At 38.0% G+C, this 20,623-nt stretch overlaps 1 protein-coding gene across 1 annotated transcript in view; it reads left to right on the top strand.

Moving 5' to 3' along the window:
- Window positions 1-10,242, top strand: part of ahr1a (aryl hydrocarbon receptor 1a) — a 29,573-nt gene extending 19,331 nt beyond the window's left edge. The window contains exons 6-11 of the mRNA XM_053627700.1: window positions 592-722; window positions 4,518-4,720; window positions 5,240-5,349; window positions 5,598-5,739; window positions 5,850-7,239; window positions 8,509-10,242. Coding sequence (XP_053483675.1) covers window positions 592-722; window positions 4,518-4,720; window positions 5,240-5,349; window positions 5,598-5,739; window positions 5,850-7,239; window positions 8,509-8,637 — 2,105 coding nt within the window. The 3' untranslated portion in view covers window positions 8,638-10,242. The remainder of the gene's footprint in view (window positions 1-591; window positions 723-4,517; window positions 4,721-5,239; window positions 5,350-5,597; window positions 5,740-5,849; window positions 7,240-8,508) is intronic.
- Window positions 10,243-20,623: the final 10,381 nt, after the last annotated feature.

The following is a 20,623-nucleotide window of genomic DNA, read 5'->3' as shown; positions in this document are numbered from 1 at the left end:
TTTGTAGACCCCTTAGGGTCCCTGAACCCCACTGTGTAAACTATGACCGTAGTGCTTTACGTAAGGGTGTGTGGCGTTAAGTTAATGTAGGTCGTGTATGCAGTTGATAGGTGTTTATATCTGCTATGAATTGTTCACATGCTAATTTTATTTTGATTGATCCTTTTGTGATGCCTCAGAGATGTAGTTACACTGAGGCAAGTGAGTTGCATCCTTCCAGATCACTGCTTGAAATACAATGCTAGTCCACATATTTTTGGGAGATGGCTGATTTTTCCAACCCGCAAATACTGTTGTGTTTAATATTTATACAGATAATGGCTATATGCAGATGGTGTGTATTCTGAAGAACAAATATGCTTCCTGCATTGAGTTGTATACAATATATTATAAATTACACACAGCCTGATTTTAAATAGCATGAAATTGCCATATTTTAGTGATTAGCAGTGATTTGAATATCTATCTGTCTATATATATATATATATATATATATATATATATATATATATATATATATATATATATATATATATATATAATCTCAATTGCTGCTTAAATATCAAGAGCATGATGCTTTGTTTCCTGCAGCTACTCAAGATGCACAGTTACCACATACATATTACAACCCCGAGCAGTTACCACCAGAGAACTCTGCCTTTCTGGAACGAAATTTTGTGTGCAGGTTACGATGTCTACTGAATAACTCCTCTGGCTTTCTGGTAAGTTGGAAAAGGTCAGAATTGAAAAGGAAAAAAGGTACTGCAAATATACAAATGAAGAGCAGTTTAAACCAGTGGGGAAATAGCAATTTCTTTCCTCTGAATCATTCTTTGTCTTCCAAAATCGCAAATATGTGAGAAATGAAACAGGCATCCTTGGAATTAAATAGCTTCCACAAAACTATGAAGTTATAATTCACCATTTAACGCTCTAATTCTTTCTTCATTGGGAAGAAGATTCTCCAACCTCTGAGCCACTGAAGGTCTGATGTTTAAATGTATGCTTCAGCAACACATATAGTATATACAGACAAATTAAAGCAATTTCATTTGTCCCTCTAATGGATGAGGGGACCCAAAACATGCCACAGCAAAATGCTTCTTCCAGCATCACAGAGGCATTGTTTTTTTTATTTGCTTTAATTTGTTACACGGAATGGCTGTGTAAGTGAATCGATGCAATGTTTGGTGCTGTTAAAACAGAGCTTCCTAACTGCGACATGTGCAACACAAATGTGCTCTAACAAATGCCAGAAATTTTATTTAGCATACTCTGAGCTTGTTCTGCATTCTTCCTGATGAATACCCACTGAGGGTTCTGACAAATCACAGACATTCACACAATATGTTTTTGTGCAATATTACAGCCCGGTCCTAATTTTAACCATATTACATAGAAATTTCATCACACATGTGGTATGAAATTGAAAACAGTTTTTCCAAAAAGCTCTTTTAAGTAATAAATTCAATGCAACAATAACACTCACTGCCAGTCCATTGTATGCCAGTCCATACTCACTGGCCAAATGACATATTTTGTTGATTTTTGAAGCCAAAAATAAAAGTAAACACAAACTGTTAATGAACAGTTACTTTATGTTTGATGAACTTTAAAATTGCAATAGCAAAAAAAATAGTTGGGACACCCTTCTAAGTGAGTACTCAATAACACCCCTTTGACAGATATCAAACCTTTCAGACACATTTTCTAACCCTAACCCTATCCCTAGAGTTTCTCTTTTTTGTTTAATGCATTTTCAACCACTGTTACTTGCAGAATGTGTTGAGTTCTGAGATATTATTGGGCCACTTACATATTTTCATTGATTTCCAAGTAAGGGTTTGTGAAGGCCATTCCAAAAGTTTCAGCTTGCATTTCTTGAAGTAGTTCATGGTGGTTTTTGAGGTATGATTTAGATCCTTGTCCTGTTGTGGAAGTCAGCCTCTTTTCAGCTTCAGTTTCTTGATTGACTGTGTCACATTTGCTTCCAGAATTTGCGGATATTTACTGTAATCCATTCTTCCATCTGTGTAAAATGTTTTGTGCCATTGGCTGTCACACAACCCCAAAGCATAATAGATCCACCCTCATGCTTAACAGGTGGCAAGATGTTTTTTTCATAAGGTGCTTTTTTTCTCCACACATACCTTTCATGATTGTTGCTAAATAGTTACATTTTTAGGTCAGTCCATAGCACTTGATTTTAAAATGCCTCTGGCTTATCTAGATGTTGTTTTGCATATATCATCACTTTTGTGATGAGGTCGCAGGTACCATTTTCTTCTGATGACTCTTCATGCAGATCAGGTTTGTGCAAACAATGCTGCACAGTAGAATGGTGCACCACCACTCCTGTGTCAGCTAAACCTTCCTGCAGGTCGACAGTTTAATTTGGGGATTTTGCTTTGCCTTTCTGCCATCATATGGGCAGTTCTAACTGAAAGTTTTCTTGGTCTTGACTTCCACAGTTCTTGACATTTGACAGTGGAAATTGTGAGTTGGAAGCACTGATATCTTTTTGTAGCATTGCTCTGTTTTGTATGCATCAATCATCAGTCCTCAGTCAGCTGCTTCGAAGAGCCCATGGTTTTTGAAGAGTCAAATAATTTAGTACGCTTTGGAAATGTAATTCCTAATGACATTTCTTGACCTTCCTAACGATTTCTTGACTTTCCTTGCGAGTACTAATGAGTCAATTATGGCCTAATGAGTTAAATGAGGAAGGGTGTCCAAACTGTTGCACATGCCTCAATTACTATTTTGTTTTAATGTATTTTTTTAGGTTGATTAAATATAAAGTATCTGTGCATAAAGGAGCATTCCAAGCATAAAACTAGCTAATTTTATTTAGTTTATAAATGAGTCCTTGATTTTGATGTCCTTGTAGTTGTAATCATAAAACATTATATCTTGAACATCAGCACTTTAAGCACAGTTACTGGGTCTTCCACTGAATAATATGCTGAAGAAAACAGACTTTCCGTCTGTGTTGAGTATAAAATGGAGTCCAGAGGATAATTTAATGCCTGGTCAATCTTACAAAAGGAGCCAAAATGAGGTAGGACAAGTAGTTAATGTCTACTACTGAATGCTAGTCCTCATCCATGTAACTACTAGTAAGATGGATTGTAAGTTTGCGAACACAAAGGTAGATAATCTTGAAACTTGAAGGATCTGTAGAGATTCTGTATGGAGGAATGGTCTCAGATCCCTTGCCATGTATTCTCCAACCTCCTCAGGCATTATAGGAGAAGACTCAGAGCTGTTATCTTGGCAAAGGGAGGTAGCATGAAGTATTGACTAAAAGGGTGCCAATAATTGTTTAATTTAACACTTATTTAATAAAGTTTTTTTTTTTGATAAACCTGTGTTTTGTTTGCAATTGTTTGATATCCATGAGAGCAGAGTATTTTTGTGATTTTATTTTTTCACCAAAAGATTAAACAATAAAGGCAATTTTTCACAGCCTTCTTTGCTCATATTTACCAAGGGTGCCAATATTAGTGGAGAGCACTGTAAACACCTGCGTAAGATAAAGGAGAACTTTGCTCTTGTAAATAGTGACATATCTCTTTTGACTCAAGTTGCCAGCTCTGAAGGCCGCTCTAAATAGTTACTGCTTTATATATTTTATATACTTTATGCTCAATAAATACAATTTGATATTCAATTAAAAGGTGGTAAGGCTTAATGATGGCTAAAAAACATCAATGTCTTTTAAAGGCAGTACATTTGAATTGATGGTACCCAGGATTAACATGAAAATGTCAGCATTAACTTGATTATTCCTGAATGCACTTTTGCAATTGACATTTGGTTTTAGAGTCATGGCCAGGAAAGCAACCCTTTATAGTGTAGATAATGACGCAAGCGGTTAAGTAAAGTAAAGTGGAATTTAGTTTGTAAGTCTTCTAATACTGCACATATTTTGGGTTCAATGAGAGGTCAGAGAGTACTTCACTAATTATGAACTTGTATTTTCCTTGTAAGCTTTTCTGGTTCTTAAGCTTTAGCCTATTAATTATCATCCTCTTCTACTGCCGGTCATATGTGGATAAAAGTTTAAGCTGAGTCATAAATTCTCTGAACCGCCTTTACCAAACCATACTTTTAATGTAGTACCACAGAGGAAGATAATAACTATGACTGCCTGTTGTAGCTTTAAAACGTTTCAGTATAACTGTGATATTAGAGTTCCACTTTAAGGGATACAGATTACAGCTCTTTAAATGACTGCTAAAGCTTCTGCAGCACAAAAGTATTCAAACATTTTTTTTGCCAATATTTCTATACTTAAATGTAAATTTTAAGCTCTTGAGATTTATTTCCAGTATATTGCCACATCAAAGGTTTTAGATTGGAAAGCCCATCAGTTTTCCGTGATGGTTTACTTTAATGTGTAGCTACAGGTTTTAAATTAGCAGCTGTGTTGATCTTTGCCTCTAATCACTACTGTATGCTCTTTTGCTGGCTAACATGGCTGACGTGCTGTCTGTCGGCCTTGTTATCTGCAGGCCATGAACTTTCAGGGCCGTTTAAAGTTCTTGCATGGACAGAATGAAAAGTCTCCAGAAGGCAAACCCATTCCACCTCAGCTGGCCTTATTTGCCCTGGCCTGTCCACTCCAGCCACCCTCCATTCTGGAGATCCGTGCCAAAAACTTTTTCTTCAGGACCAAACACAAACTGGACTTTACCCCAACTGCATGCGATGCCAAGTGAGTGACACACTTCATTTATGACTTATGACTTTATGACTGTTTTTAGTGGATATATTTGATTCCTTTTTGCTTGATCTTTTTCTGTGCTTTAATGAATGAATGAATGAATGAATTTAATTTATTTTATTTATTTCTGTATTTATTATTATTATTATTTTTTACATTTTTATTATTTTGAATGTGTAAGAGGAGTTTTTGCAGTTAGATTTTTTTTCCACCTTTATTAAGTTATTCATCACATTTAATCTATTATTCACTGACTTTAAACTTTTCTATTTATAGAGAAAATGTGAGCCACCACATGATAAAAATGTCATTTATCACTTCAGTCCTATCAGGTGCTTTTAGTACTGGCTGCTTGCAGCGTTCTACTATCTACAGCAGTACAGTAGTCATACTATCTATAACACCCTGACTCATCCAGTTGATGATTCTTTTGCCCTTGGACTTGTGTTTTTTTTTTTTTTAAGTATCTTCTACTAGGCCAGTTAATTGTTTCTGTTTGTCTCTGCACAGAGGGAAGATTGTGCTGGGCTATACAGAGGCAGAGCTGTGCTACCGTGGCTCAGGCTACCAGTTTATTCATGCCGCAGACATGCTACACTGTGCTGAGAACCACATGCGCAGTAAGTTCCTTGGCTACTGTTACAGACATTCAGTCATGCACCTCATATGATATCAATCAAGGGCATGAAGGTCACTTGTCCTGTGCTGTGTTTTGAATTTTATTACTTAGAGTAGCATATAGAGTAGCATTATTTTGTACTGTATATCAAAACCTGTGTGAATTCTTTAATTGTCCTGATATATTTAAATATAAAGAGTAATAACAGGTTAATACTATGTACAACCTCCCTTCGCTTCTCCTCTGCAGTGATAAAGACAGGTGAGACTGGGTTGACTGTATTTAGGCTGCTTACCAAACAGAGTGCCTGGGTTTGGGTGCAGGCTAATGCCAGACTCATCTACAAAAACGGCCGGCCTGATTTTATCATTGCCTCTCAAAGAGTTCTCATGCAAGTCCCATTCCTCTTTTTTATTCCAGTGTAAAGATATTTTATACCCAAGAGGCAATATATTCAAATGCACTTATACACACATATAGTAACATATTGTCCTCTTGCAGGGATGAAGAAGGAGAAGAGACCTTGAAGAAACGTAGCCTCATGCTTCCCTTCAGCCTCACCACAGGAGAGGCTGTACTGTATGACATGAACCTGTCCAAGTCCTTTAGCGGCACTCCCTCCGCAGAATCTATTGCATCTGTTACTCCAGGAGACGGTAACCAACAGAAACTCCCTGGTGGACTAGATCCCAACTCTCTCCTGGGCTCCATGATGAAACAAGATGAGTCTATCTATGTATGCCCTTCAGGTTCAGATGAGCTAATGAGAGCTCGGGACCCCGAGGAAGAGGAGGAGGAGCTTGGTGGGATCTTTTCTAGTAACTGGCAAAAGAACATTCTTTCTCTCCCTGAGACATCGCTCTTTAAACCAGATCCTGCCATCAGCTCTGGAGGGGAAGAGAGCAACTGTGAGCTCACGAGCTTCATGGGCAGTCTGGGGATCACTCCAGAAGACTTGGATCTTCTACAACAAGAAGAGCTGTTCCTTAACGTAGAGCTGGATGGTCGATATGGCTTCAAAGACTTTACTGATGATGTTCTCTCCTATGTTCAAGAGTCTCTTAGGAAGAAGGTGGACTTTGCACTTCCCAGCAGCGTTCAGGCCAATCCGGAGGAGAGGTGTCTCCCTAGTATTGCACCTCAGTCACATCCTCCATCACAGCCATCACTGAGCCCATGGTCACAGGGTCAGCAGCTTTTTTTACCTAGTCCTTTAATGTCACAGTCCCAGCAACACCACTCTTCTTTTCTTTCCAAGCCTTCAGAGCCAAAGATGCAGCCGTTTATACTAAAGCAATCCCATTCACAACCTCAGCAATCCTCTTCTATGCAAAATCATCAGGGGTCTCTTCAAGCACAGTCTCATCTGTACAAACAGCCAAGCTTAACACCACATGGACTTCAGTTGAATCCACAAGAGCAGTCACCTCATCCAGTGAACCACAAGCATGTATACCAACCTGAGCATTCATGCTTCTTTTATCCTGAGAAGGAGGTGTATCATAGACTGAAGCACACTGAGGTGAATGGCAGTGGCAGTGTTTCTCTTACAGAGGGCAGCTCCATTAACCAGCAGCTTCCAGCTGTCTTACAGTCTGGATTGCAGCAACCTGGAAGCTTTTACCTGGAATCCAACCATTTGCATCAGGGACTTCCTTATATGAGCCAATTAAATACTGTGTCCATGAACTGCAGCCAGGAACTTCCTCCCTCCTACACTCCTACTGGGCACTCACATGTGGGTGAGTATCTGGAGGAGCTGCTAACCTGCTTGGATACTGTGGGTCAGGAGAAGCATGGGCGGCCTGGAGAGCTCCAGGGAGGAAGTCATCCTCTCTGTGCACAGTCTAATCTCGATCATAGAATGCTCCAGCAGCCATACATGGGCCAGGTAAGACTATCGTGTATTTTACTAATATGTTTTTGATAATTGTATGTTTGTTTGCAACACCGCTTGTGCATGAATGTAGGAATATGTTAGCAAAATTTGGATTGGTACCCAGGATTGTGTACTTTTTTCTCATATCCATGTTATTATTTTGAAAGATTTGGACCCCAGAATCTGTATGAGAGATTGACTGGTTATATGATGTTAAATGAAGTTTAATGTTTATATGAGTTGCTTTTAGAATACTCCTTTCATGTTCCCGTTTTACATGTTATAGAACATAGATCGATTAACGATACACGTCATTACGTCACCACGCCACGCCGTCCGACGTTCCCTCCAGAGTTTCACGTATCGACATACACTTCGTCTTCGTTATGGTACCATATTCAGTTTTGGGTGTTTTATTTTTAATTTTACGAAGGCTTCAAGTGCAGTTAATTATTTGTCATGCGGTACGTGCAAATAGACGACTGCTTGAAGCCATGGGCTGCGTCCCAAACCACCGTGTGTGTACTTGTCCTGTCACAAAATGTGGAGAAAACTCCCACAAGACGTTAACAGTGTGATTAAGGTGTTTACGTGTCTATAATGCACGTTGATTATGCGACTAAAAGAGGAATACTCCACATGTCTTAATTCGATTTGTGTTTACTTCGAGTATGACTTTAGCCGGATTAAGGTCATCAATAATCGCTGTTTACATGGTAGTTTCTTAATCCGGTTAATATCGGAATATTGTTGTCCATGTAAACGTACTGAGTGTCGTAACAAATCTGTATAAAATTCAAATGTCCAAGTGCTGCAAAAGAAAAGCACTCCCCCTATAGCATCAGGACATTGTGAGCTCAATTTCTGATTATGATACAGCTGTTTGTGGCCAGGAGCCAAGGGAGCAAAAACGCTCTCTGAGTGGAAGGGATGGCGTCCTTTCTCTCCTGTCAATCACAGTGACTCTAGACAATCATATATCGCTCTTTCCTCCAAGTGGGTCACGCTGTCACATGTCTTCGAAGAAGCTCACGTTAGCCTTCACTCTTCCCGGTTGGTAGTTGTAGTATGATGGCTGGTAGTATGATGGGAATTTGTTGCGGTTACCCGAATGGTGGCTTAATGACCTCAAGGGAGGAAGTTCGGTTGCCCTTGCGAATTGAAATGCCTGACCAATCATGCCTGACGAGGTTGGGCTCCTCAGGAGTCCAATAGTGTTGATTGTTCTAAAAGTATTTGCTATTACAGAGTTCAAAACAAGTCTCCTGTTGCTTATTTTAGAATGGTGCACTCGGAGATCTCCAGGGAAGCTTCGAAGAGGATGGTATCGGCGGCCTCGCAGCACAGCCTCCTCAGCAGCATTCTTGCGACAGCAGGCCCCACCCAGACCTGTCCATGGGATACATGTGAACATACAGCACGAGGAGCTCACAGCCTAGCAGTGCTCACGCTAGGAGACGTGAGGATTAGAAGCTCAGTCAGGACTTTACACAGAGCAATAATAAAGAAAAAGAATAGAACTAGAGGGAGTAGGAGTGGGAAATGGGAAGAGTGTGTAAGAGGTGCTGAGCAACAGCAGACAAGGCAATGTAAGAAAATACCTGAGTGAATATGTGAAATATTATCCTTTGTGTCCGATTAACTGAGCTGTGATTTAACCCCAGTCAGATCCATCCAATGAATAAAGGTATCCCTGTGTGTGTGTGTGTGTGTGTGTGTGTGTGTGTGTGTGTGTGTGTGTGTGTGTGTGTAATAATCCTAAGCGTTCTTCTGAGTGAACATGTCTCTCTCGTTCGCTTTTCATTTGAATCATTGTCAAGTTGATTTCTGTCGTCACATCTGTATACAGTGGTCCGATCTGTTCCTCCAGGACCACTATAGAAACGAAACAACACAACACAACAGAGTGTGGTACATAGGCTTACATAAAGTCCAAAATATGCACTGTGTGTGCGCGCGTGTGTGTGAGACAATGCACTTATGGTACAAAAGGCTAAAGCACATCATTTTCCATTATACTATGGAAACTAATTAGATTTTTAATATGGAATATGATTTAATGTTATTAATTTACTTCTCATGTGGACTGCTGTGTTTCAAAGTTGTTGTTTTTTTTTTGTTTTGTTTTTGTGAGATAGTCGAGGCCAAATATTTGTTAAAAATATTTTTTAAATTGTGAGTTTTTATTCCTGTAAACTATGATTTTTTTTTGCAAAGCAAGCGACAATTACACTTCTGCAGTATTTTGCATTGTACAGTTAGTGGCAGAATTACGCTGCTTCACCTAAATCATGAACACGAATAACGGAAGTGAATTTGAGAATATTTACCAAGGTATATTTGTGGTATTTCCTCAGCACTGTCGATATGAATATGCATCGGCAGTTGGATATAAGATAATATAATTATCATCTGAGAATCCTATATATTTGACAATCATCTTAGCAGTTTGTTTTATACAGTAATTTAACACTTTGTAATCTGTTGCACTTTGGATAAACCTGTTGTTAAAACATGCTAACACATGTAGCACTTCTGTACAGGCATCTGTGAGCTTAGCCAGTGACTTGTATGTGCAGTAGGTATGAGAGGAAACATAACGTTCTTAGCACATTCATCTTCAGTAAGTGCTTTATCCTGTCCCAGGAACACTTGGTCCATCACAGGACAGCATGTACGCGTATAGAGTAGCGACTCCACTGACATATTTTGTCAGAGGGGGGAAGAAACTCCGGAGGACATGGAGAACATGCAAAACATCTCAAAGACATTAACCCGAGCTCAGGATCGAACTGGGGACCCTGGAGCTGTGAAGCAGCATCAACTACCTGCTGCGCCACCGTACCACCCCTCTATATGTCCAGAAACATGAACACCGAATTGAATCTTTGGCATTCTTTTAATTAACAGGCAGTATTTGTACTGCATTTCTTCGGATGACCATTGTATTAATGTGTTATTGTATTAATTAAATAATGCAAATGAATTAAACCATAAAAATATTGGTATAAATTACTTATGGATTCAGAAACCTTATTTTTCAACCATATCTCCATGATCGCTAAATGTAATATTGATTCAATTCTTTAAATTCATTATTGGAAGATATCGGTATATATGTCAGTTTATTGTTTTTATTTTGTTCAATTTAATCATCACCAAAAATGTTCTCAGGATGTGTGTACACAATGTTGCATGTTGGATTTTTCCTCCTGAAACACAGGAATTATGTAGGGCCACACAAACCTCAGGGGAAGATGATGAGGAATAGTTCACTGAAAAAACAAAGAATAGTGTGAGTGCATGATTGAGTACAATGAATCTCTTACTTTCCCAAAACACCCAACAATTTGTCCTCATTCAGTAGTTCTTGATTTAAAGGTCTTTTGAACCATCTGCCGCTATGGCATATAACAAAAATGGTTATTTGTTACATAATGTTGCATTATTTTTACTTGTACCTCAGCACTTCCATACGACTGAGATTAAAATCTTTTGACCTTTTTTAAATGTATTTTATTATTATTATTATTATTATTATTATTATTATTATTATTATTATTTACAATAGCATACCTGTATTCCACAAATAATTCAATTAAAAAAATAGAAGGATGTACAGGGTGTGGTATAATCTTTAAATTTCTCCTATTTAATGAAATATTTCACATGAATATTAATTTGGATTCATTATAAATACTAATCTCTGGGCTACAATTGTTTGGAGGGTTGCTCATGTTTCAACTTCATAAAACATCTTTTGTACAGTAGCAGTGAAGTTTTATTGATTTGATCCTGGTTGATATTCTCCACTCCAAAAATCCTTCACAGAACCGCATTATCGCCAGCTGACAAGATCATATAACAGAAGATTGAGCTCTTATTGTGTGCAGCCATGCCATTATTCATGCATTTGGCACGTTTTGGATTTCACATGATCCTGCAAACCATTGCTCTTCCTGTTATCACTGCAACACCTGTTTGTTAGGACAAGAAAGAGCATTATCTGGGTTTTTTTTTTTCCTCCCGGGTAGACATTACAACAAAACCACTACAAGTATGCGCATAAACACTTGGCCATACAATAGATATATTCAACGACAGGCAAATCATGCAGTAGATGAACAGACTGGTGTTGATAATTGATATAGTAACCTACACCTCTGCTTTCCTGATATATTAAAGAGGTGTTTGCTGTGAGCTGGTCTTGAGGGGAAACTAAAATGAACTGCTGGCTAGAATGAGATCAGTGACTGTGTCTCTGCAGACACTAGGGCTTTTGTTCATACTTCATTCTGAGACATGCTTCATCCTCAACACCCTCTTACACACAGTCTAGCCTTTCCCCTATGACTTCTGAACCAAAGTTTCCAGTCAGTAAACGGCTCTTTTTCTCAGCTTCTGAGACCTCCACGTGTCAGCTGTAATTTGATTAAGTTTCTCATGTGAATCTGTCATATTTTCACTCCAAAGCGATGAATGAAGGATGTGGTTATTGCAGTCAAAAGACTGTCTGGCTGTGTGGTTACACTGTCTATCACGATTTGTGATTATAAAGCCAACATTTCCTCAAAAATAACCGCAAGTTAAAGTGCAGTGGCGCCCTCTAATGGCTGCAGATATGCTCACTAAATAAGAGCAGGTTAGAGTAGTTTTTCCACTTAAACACAACTCCTAAACTAGTTGGGTTGCTTTATGCTATGCAAAAAAGATGTAAGCATTGTGCTTGCTCTATGTAAGTGACTAGACTTATTAAAGAACCGCATAATGACAAGCTTGACGTAGATAAGTGCCTTCATATTTCCATGTTGTTGTTCTTGTTGTTGTTGTTTTTTAAGACCATGTCTTTTTCCCTGGGGTAATGATTAGGTAATGCAGTCGAAGGAAGCCACACATCCTTATCCACATGCCAGAAACTACTGCTCGAAAACAGACAATGGTCTTGTATAAATGGTGTGAGTACAGCAGATTTTCCTGTGGGAAAACACACACGAGAGAAACAGAAAGAAAATGGATACGTGAGTGTGGTTTTTCTCAAGGGAGCGACTAAATAATGCATCATTACTTCACGATGGACACTGTTTACATAAGCACACTTATTGTGTTCTTACATATGAAATATAAATACTTGTGAGGATTATATGTACGTGTAATGTTACACATGAGGGTACATTCAAAAATTGCTACTAATCATCTTGCTCACAGGGTGGCTACACAGGTCAGGAGAAACAAATGTGAGATGAAGCTCCTTGCCTTAGCTGAATGTGACTATGGGGTTTAAATGTGGTGATTACTGGGAATACCCGAGTGAAGAAACCAGACTGACTTACCACCAAGCTAAGAGGAACCACAGGAAACACAAACCACACTAAAACCGGCTGCTCTAGACTAGAGTCAGCACTCAGACTGGGTATCTAGTGTTACACAAGTTCAACTCATGTCAGCCTGAAACCATGACTAACTGCACGCTGGTGGTATTTCAGTCTTAATAAATGGATTCTTAAGAAATAAGGGGATTTAAGTTTGAAGTCTTCTTCATTAACAGGCTTCATTATGGTCTTACTGAAAGAAGACTCACAAAACCATATGAACTTTCCCGTCATTAACCTTTTAAAACTTCAGGGTCTGTCAGTGTGTTTAGATTTACATACAGTACATCATGCTCGTCATTACATACATTTATTCTTTGTTCACTGTAGTTGCTGAATAATTAGACGGAGTTAATAATATGATGTAAGATGAATGATAAGATCTGAGCAGCGGAGGAGCATGTTTGGTTAATCTGCACTACCTATTAATAAAAGCCCATTAGATTTCAGTTGAGCTTTTCTATCATTTGCCACTACATAAACTCCCAACTGTAATATTTATCTGAATTTTAGAGAACACAGAGTTCAGTGATAACTCTTATCTGAATGCACTGAGAAAAGGTTCAGAGTGTTGTTAAACATGGTATGATCTCATGTTACAGTTACAGTGACATCGAGGCAGTTATAGGGATGGAGAATGCCTGCCATGGATTGTATGGAAGCTCGGAAAATAGAAATAAGAGACAGACAGCAGGTGGAAAGAGACGATTGATAGAAACACCACTGACTACAACTTATTAGAAACCTATGTCTATATTTACGTCTTTCGCTGCTGATCAGTATTTGACTTTTTTCTTTTCTTTTTTTATTTTTTAGAAAGATTTTTAGTCAGACGACTGGACTGGATTTATAATTCATTAGAAAAGTTTCATCAGAATACGTTCCATTATTCTGATAAATTGTGAGAAGTTCCATGATGCTGTAGATATGAATCACACGCAGAGTTTAAATGATGGGAATTTTTTTTTTTACAACTCAACAGAGTGATGAAACCAGTCGAGTGGTAAAATGTAGGCCTATTTTAGATTATAACATAATTCCAGTGAATAATAGGAGACTGTCGATGTGTAGAACCTGAAGAATATCTGTATTATCTTTCTCTCTCAGTGGTGGTTCATTTTCACCTGCGCAAGGCAACTATCAGGTATCTGCCCTACACTTGACACCTGCTTGCTGCCTGAAGTGTTGTGTAGAGAAATGTTTTTAAACCACTTACAAGCTACAGCCTCCCACTTCAGCATGGGAGATTCCCAGGCCGTCATTATGAGAAATTGCAAACAGCTGGCAAGAAGACATCATAGACACATACTCTCTCTCTCTTTCTCTTTCTCTCTCTCTCTCTCTCTCTCTCTCTCTCTCTCGCTCTCTCTCTCTCTCTCTCGCTCTCTCTCCCCGACTGACCACAAACCACGATGTCCCTCTCAGTGAATCTGAACAGAACAGTATCAGAACCAGAACACTAATGACACGTTCCACGAGTGATTCAGAAGCCACCTTCGGTTAAAACACTGCACATGTGGAGCAAAACACAGGGCCACTATCGTTCAGGCAGCACAGATGGAAGAACGTGTCTAGCAGGCTGGTCCTGACATGGTACGAAGGCATTCATAAGTAGTCCAACAGGAGCTACGGAGGCGCTCGAGACAGATAGGAATGCCTTTGAAGTGACACATGAAATTGTGAATACTCCCAGCAGCTGTGGATTTATGACAATGACAAATCTGCATAACATCAGAGCTAATGCTGTGCCCATCCACCTTCTGGAGAGATAAAAGAGTCCTTGTCCTCCTTCTCTCCCAGTAGCCATCAGTGGCTGGACAAAGAACAGTGGGAAATGGCTGGTATTCTCCAGGCTCTTGTTCTCTTTTAAAGAAATCCTGACTGGCAGTTTATAATATTGTACAGAACTGTGCATTTCACTGATTTCAGTGAAATTTTCTCTATTCTCGTTAATAAATAAAAGTTCCATGTATGTAACATGTAAGTATGCCTGTGTCCATGTTTCAGACAGAAGGTGGCAGTATTCCTCTTCACTGTGTACTGGGAGATTATATGAGCAACAGGTTTGTGTGTGTGTGTGTGTGTGTGTGTGTGTGCGCGCGTGTGTCTGAGAGTGAGAGAGATTGAGAGAGAGAGAGAGGGTGAGAGAGAAATAGAGAGAGAGAGAGAGAGAGAGTGAGAGAGTGAGAGAGAGAGACCGCATTGGATTATTAGAAATTCTTGCCATGGAAACCCATTGTCCACTCTTCAAACCTACATACAATATAGTGTGTAATAAAATAGGCTTCATGCACATGTGATTGACATAATATATATATATATATATATATATATATATATATATATATATATATATATATATATATACATATAGCTATTTCATAACTCCTTAAAATGATTTAAAAATAAGGAAATTTACAGCTTTTCATTTTGTTTGCTTATTTGTGTGTGTGTGTGTGTGTGTGTGTGTGTGTGTGTGTGTGTGTGTGTTTTAATATGGTCCTAACTATTCCTCTAGCACTCTTGGTATTGGAACTCAAAGATTTCTTGGTACTAGCATAGAACCAGCACTAACCCGTCACCATCACCACCACCACCACTACAACGAGCTGCACCTCCTTCCTTTCTGCACAGTGCACAGCAAGGCCGTGGGGAAATGTTTAGCCTCAGCCCGAGAGTCTGCTCCAGACACAATGCAGAGCCAGTATAAACACTACTGCAGCATTCCTCCACCTGCACAAACCAGCACACCCTCCCTCCCACTCCTACAGCATGTCCTCAGCACAATAAACTATGCCATTCATTACACCACACTCGTGCTCTTTTTAACAGCGAGACAAAAATGATGCATGATTGAGGACGGAACATAATGTGTGCTTACGAGATTTATTTCATTTATGCTTGTTCTTGTGGACCCACTGAGACAGCAAACTAAACTAGGGAGTAGGAGTAAGCTTTGAGACTGAGGGACAGGAATGCAAAAGCTTCATGAGAGAAATGCAGCTAGCAATCACATGGACACAAAACGCTCTTGATTAGAGATAAAGACATGAAGTACAGACCTGAGTCAACACGCGCCAGACATTAATGGGGCGCATGCACTGAGCCAAGAGATCAGTCCTGTACCAAAGCCAATAATCACAAAAGCACACAAAGAACATCAGTAATGGTAGTAAAATATTAGTTATTTGCTTATTTTTGCTTAAAAAAAAAACATGCAGGAATGGAATGTTGCAGAAATTACTATACAGTATTGCTGTTTAGTTTTCAGCACTTTAATACAATTTCATGTCTTGAAGGGTTCAGTTTTAAGTTGATGTTATCTCTAGCCTGGTATTTCCACTACAAATACCATTATAAACCATCAGCTAACCATTAAAACCATTACTATTACTGGTCCTTAATGGTATCCACTAGACATAATGTGCCACCAATAGAAGGCAACAAATTACCACTTGAGACCCACAGAGACCATTACAGTTTCCATTAAAACTAATACAGCTCCCATTATAACCATTAAAACCATTACAAATATTATGAGGGTTTGTATTATTTTTTTATTTTTGTTTTTTTTTCAACAGAAAAGCCTAAAATGTTTTCACAACACAGAATATTTCAAGCTGAACTCGCTAGCCGGCTAACTGTAGGTCAACTCTCTTGTGTTTGATTAAGAATTTTTAGTGACAAACATGAACTGAGCTCATGTGTAATGTGAGTCAGTATTATTGTTATTATTGTTATTATTATTATTATGTTATTATTTTTATATGGTAAATCCTAGCTAATCTGTAGCTTACTAGCTGTTAGCTTAAGAAAAAGAATAGTATTGTTCAAGTGTTTTAGACTCTAAGAATGTACTTAAAGTATTTAAAGTTAAACTCTCCTGACATTATTATACTTTGATCTGAGTAATTAGCTAAGAGAAGGCAGTAACTGCAACAAGTGAGGGAAAGTCATGTAAATCATGAAAAAATATGTAATAAATAAATAAATAAATAAAAAAGTCTAAATGTCAGCTAGCTTGGGTTTCAAACTTTCAGTGTCCATAACAATCCTGCCGTCTTGTACTTTCTTATATTTTTTATTTTCTATTTTATTGTTATTCATTTGCCAGCGCAAAATGAATTAGAGGGAACAACCAACATCTATTTTTGACAACTAACCACTATTATGTAACCACTGCTCATGTGATGGATAATAGTATCCTTAATTGTCATATGCTCTTTGTTTGGTGCAACGAAACCCATCTTCTACTAGCTAGGGGAAGAACATGTACACTACCGGTCAAACATTTAGACACACTCATTCCTTATTATTCCCCCCCACACACATTTTAAAATAATAAAGTCATCAAAACTCTGGAGTAACACAAATGGAACTATGGGAATTATGTTGTGATAAAAAAAATAAACCTAAATAAATCAAAATAATTTAGTATTTTAACATCTTCAAAGTAGACCCACTTTTTCCTAGAATTTCCAGAAATGTATTCCTCGCATTTTCTCAACTGATTTCTTGAGGAATCTTCCTGAGATGCTTTTTAAACAGTATTAAAGGAGTTCCCACCGATACTGGACTCTTATTGGCTGCTTTTCGGAATATTTCACTCAAGTCATTCATTTAAAAAATATATTTTTTTGTAAATAAAATGTTAGTGTTCTAATGAAAGAATTGAATATGTTGGCATGATTATATATTTGTCTACAACGCCGATTTAAAACATTTAATCATACACCTTCAGATCAAAAGGTTTTTAAGTTCATGAGGAACATTTCAGTCAACTTTTGTAGTGTAAGTCAGAGATGTACAAAATGATGAAAGAAGAAAATATGACACAAACTTTATTAATGTTAGTGATGAACAAATCAAGGGTGTTTTAAACTGCTATTTTTGTGTTGTACATATGAGACATCATGGTGAAGAAATCTTCTACAGAAGATGATCTAGACAGAGAAAATATCCTTCATGCTGTTCTGTTACCCAACAGAGCAATAACCTACAGATATGCTTTTTATTACCAAGGTTCAGACATGATTGTCAAACCAATCCCCAATAAACAATACAAAGTCATCATGAATGGAATCCAGATATATCACCTATGTACTGTCATTAAATCAATACACAGTACAAACTCTAGTAATCTTAGTAGGTAATACTCTGGCCTTCATAACTAAATTGTTTCTTTTTATGATGTATATATGAATTATGAACAAATGAATAACTACACTATATGGCCCAACGTTTGTGGATGCCTGACCACACCCATATGTGGTTTTCCCCCCAAACTGTTGCCACAAAGTTGGAAGCACATAGTTGCATAGGGTGTCTTTGTATGCCGTAGCATTAAAATTTCCCTTCACTGGAACTAAGAGGTCTAAATATGTTCTAGCATGACAGTGTCTCTGTGCATAAAGCGAGCTCCATGAAGACATGGTTTGCCAAAGTTTGTGTGGACGAACTCAAGTGACCTGCCCCGAGCCCTGACCTCAACCCCACTGAACACCTTTGGGATGAATTTAAACAGTGACTGCACTCCAACCCTCATTCAACATCAGTGCCTGACCTCACTAATGCTCTAGTTGATGAATGAGCACAAAACTCCACAGCCATGCTCCAAAATCTAGTGGAAAGCCTTCCCAGAAGACTGGAAGTTTTTATAACAGCAAAGGAGGACTAATTCTGGAATGGGATGTTCAATAAGCACATACGAGTGTGATGGTCAGGTGTACACACACATTTGGCCATACAGTGTATTTCTCTGAGGAAACAGCTGAAGAAAATAATTCAATTTGACTAGCATTAGAAATCCTAGTAGTCCTTGGTAAATACTCTCTGAATTTCCTCACATTAGCATGGTGGGCTGTGACACTCTAAGTGTGAGTTAGTGAATGTGTAGTGAGTGAGAGGCAGATTATGACTCACGCTCCACATGGCTAGTCTGTTTCAGATCTGTCAACTCACCATATAGCTGAAGAGAAAGGGAATTACTAAGTTTTCACATGCTAAAAACAAACAAAAAAAAAAACTGGGCCACCATATCCCCAATTGGATAGTCACTTCCTCTGGAATCTACTGTGTGACTTACTGAGTGGCTAAGTTGTGACAGAGCATGTGTGGTTTGAAAGCATGACCTTTGAGTTCTTCTTGCTGAAGTGAGAAGTGAACCATTTCAGTCAAAGTGACACTGACTCAGTATAGTGCTGCCATGAAGATGAAGGATGGTAAGTAATGCACAGGATTTTGACTTTTTGACTTTAACATCATTTTTATGTATATATAAACAAGATCTTACCTGTCAGTGATTGATACTGTGAATTGAGGAATACATACTGTAAGAGAAAACTGAGATTACTGTGTAGATAACGCAGACAGACAGACAGACACTCAGAGAAATAGATAGAAAGAAGTCAAAGAGAGTACAAGAAGTAATCCACAGCAATATGTTCATATAAAATTATGTATTATGTAAATAATATAATATATGAGCAAACGATTAAATGCAGTCAATACAATTATAAGGTTATAAAATAATAAACAAACAAATAAATAAATAACTAATGAAATATGGAGAGTATACATCAGTGGTTCTGAAAGTGGTGTCCAGGGACCCCCAGGGGTCTGTCTCTGTGAAACTAGGGAGTCTGTGATTTTTGTATTTATTTGCAGTGGTGGAAATTAGAAAGTTATTATGTTTATTTTTGAGTTCTTATAATTATTGCTCACATGAATGGGTTTACTACAAACCCCAATAGCTCAGAAACAAATATGACTATAAATAATGTCCTAATGTTGACCTAATGTGTTCTGTCAATAGAACGGTCAGGAATCATAAGCTCTATGGCATCGCCAAAATATTATTGTAAATAACGTATTTAATGATGTTCATGAAATATATCTGTATTCAGGGGGTCTGTGGAATTCATTTTCCAGTTTAAGGGTTGTACAAAAAGTTTGAGAACCTACATGATATTAAAACTGGTTCCATGGGTCTATTGTGTGTGTTTAGGTAAAGGAGAACAGAAATATTTGGCCCACATACCTCTACGAAGGACACACTCCGATGTAGCTGTGATACAGGGGAAACACATCTACCCTCCCTCTCTGCCAGCTGAGGCACACTGGAGCCAAGGTAAGAGTCCCGCACAGCACAACTGAAATAGTTATATTATACTGCTAATGCTAAGATATGCTTCAGATTGTTACTGATTTTGCATCCATAATGATCCATAATGTGTGAAAACATATTATATTAAAATGAGAGTGACATGTCATTACATGTCAAGACATTATCAGTGGGTTTTGGTGGTTAAAGTTAGAGTTAAATTGATTAATTCATTAATTTATTTTTTGTTTGTTAATTTTGCTTCAGCGTTCCATTTCTGTCAGGTTTTTATGCATGATAGGCCTCAACTGTTGCGACATTTAGATTTCTAAACATTCTGTGCAGAAGACTGTATTAATAATATCTACTTCCTTTTTCTTCGGGTGTTTGAAAGAGTGCAGAGTTTTAAAGTCATTTGTGTTCCTTTTTTGAGGGAAACTTGGGCAAGGAAGTGTGATAGTCTAAAAGGGGAAATGCTGACATTTCTGAGCAAGCCTTTCCAAATGGTATTTTTATGAGGTGGCTTTAGGGAGCTTCCTGTTTTTGACTCTGAAAAGAGGATTCCTTTGGTAGTTTGTCTAAAACCTGTGCTGATTTCTCAGAAATGAGGAGAGAGTGATGTGATGAGTCACTGTTGCTTAAACTAAGACATATGATTGAGCAGTATATGACATTTGACCAGAAATGTTTGGGAAATCAGCTGTTTCACTATTACTGAGCATTTGCTATTCTTTCTTCCTTGTTCTCCTTTTTAAACACATTGTTCTGGTTAAGAATAAAAAAAAAACCCTAAACAAAACAATATTTATTCTAAGACCATTTTCAAATCAGTGACTTGGCTTTTCTACAGAAAGGAGGCTAATACTTTTTATAGGAGCTTAGGAAAACTTGTGACCCTGTGGTCTAATTTTAGCTCCAACCCATT

Source organism: Ictalurus furcatus, chromosome 1, assembly GCF_023375685.1.
Source record: "Ictalurus furcatus strain D&B chromosome 1, Billie_1.0, whole genome shotgun sequence".
In the NCBI taxonomy this organism is placed as follows: Eukaryota; Metazoa; Chordata; class Actinopteri; order Siluriformes; family Ictaluridae; genus Ictalurus; species Ictalurus furcatus.
Note: the sequence above shows the minus strand (reverse complement) of the source record. Positions and strands in the feature narration are given on the sequence as shown.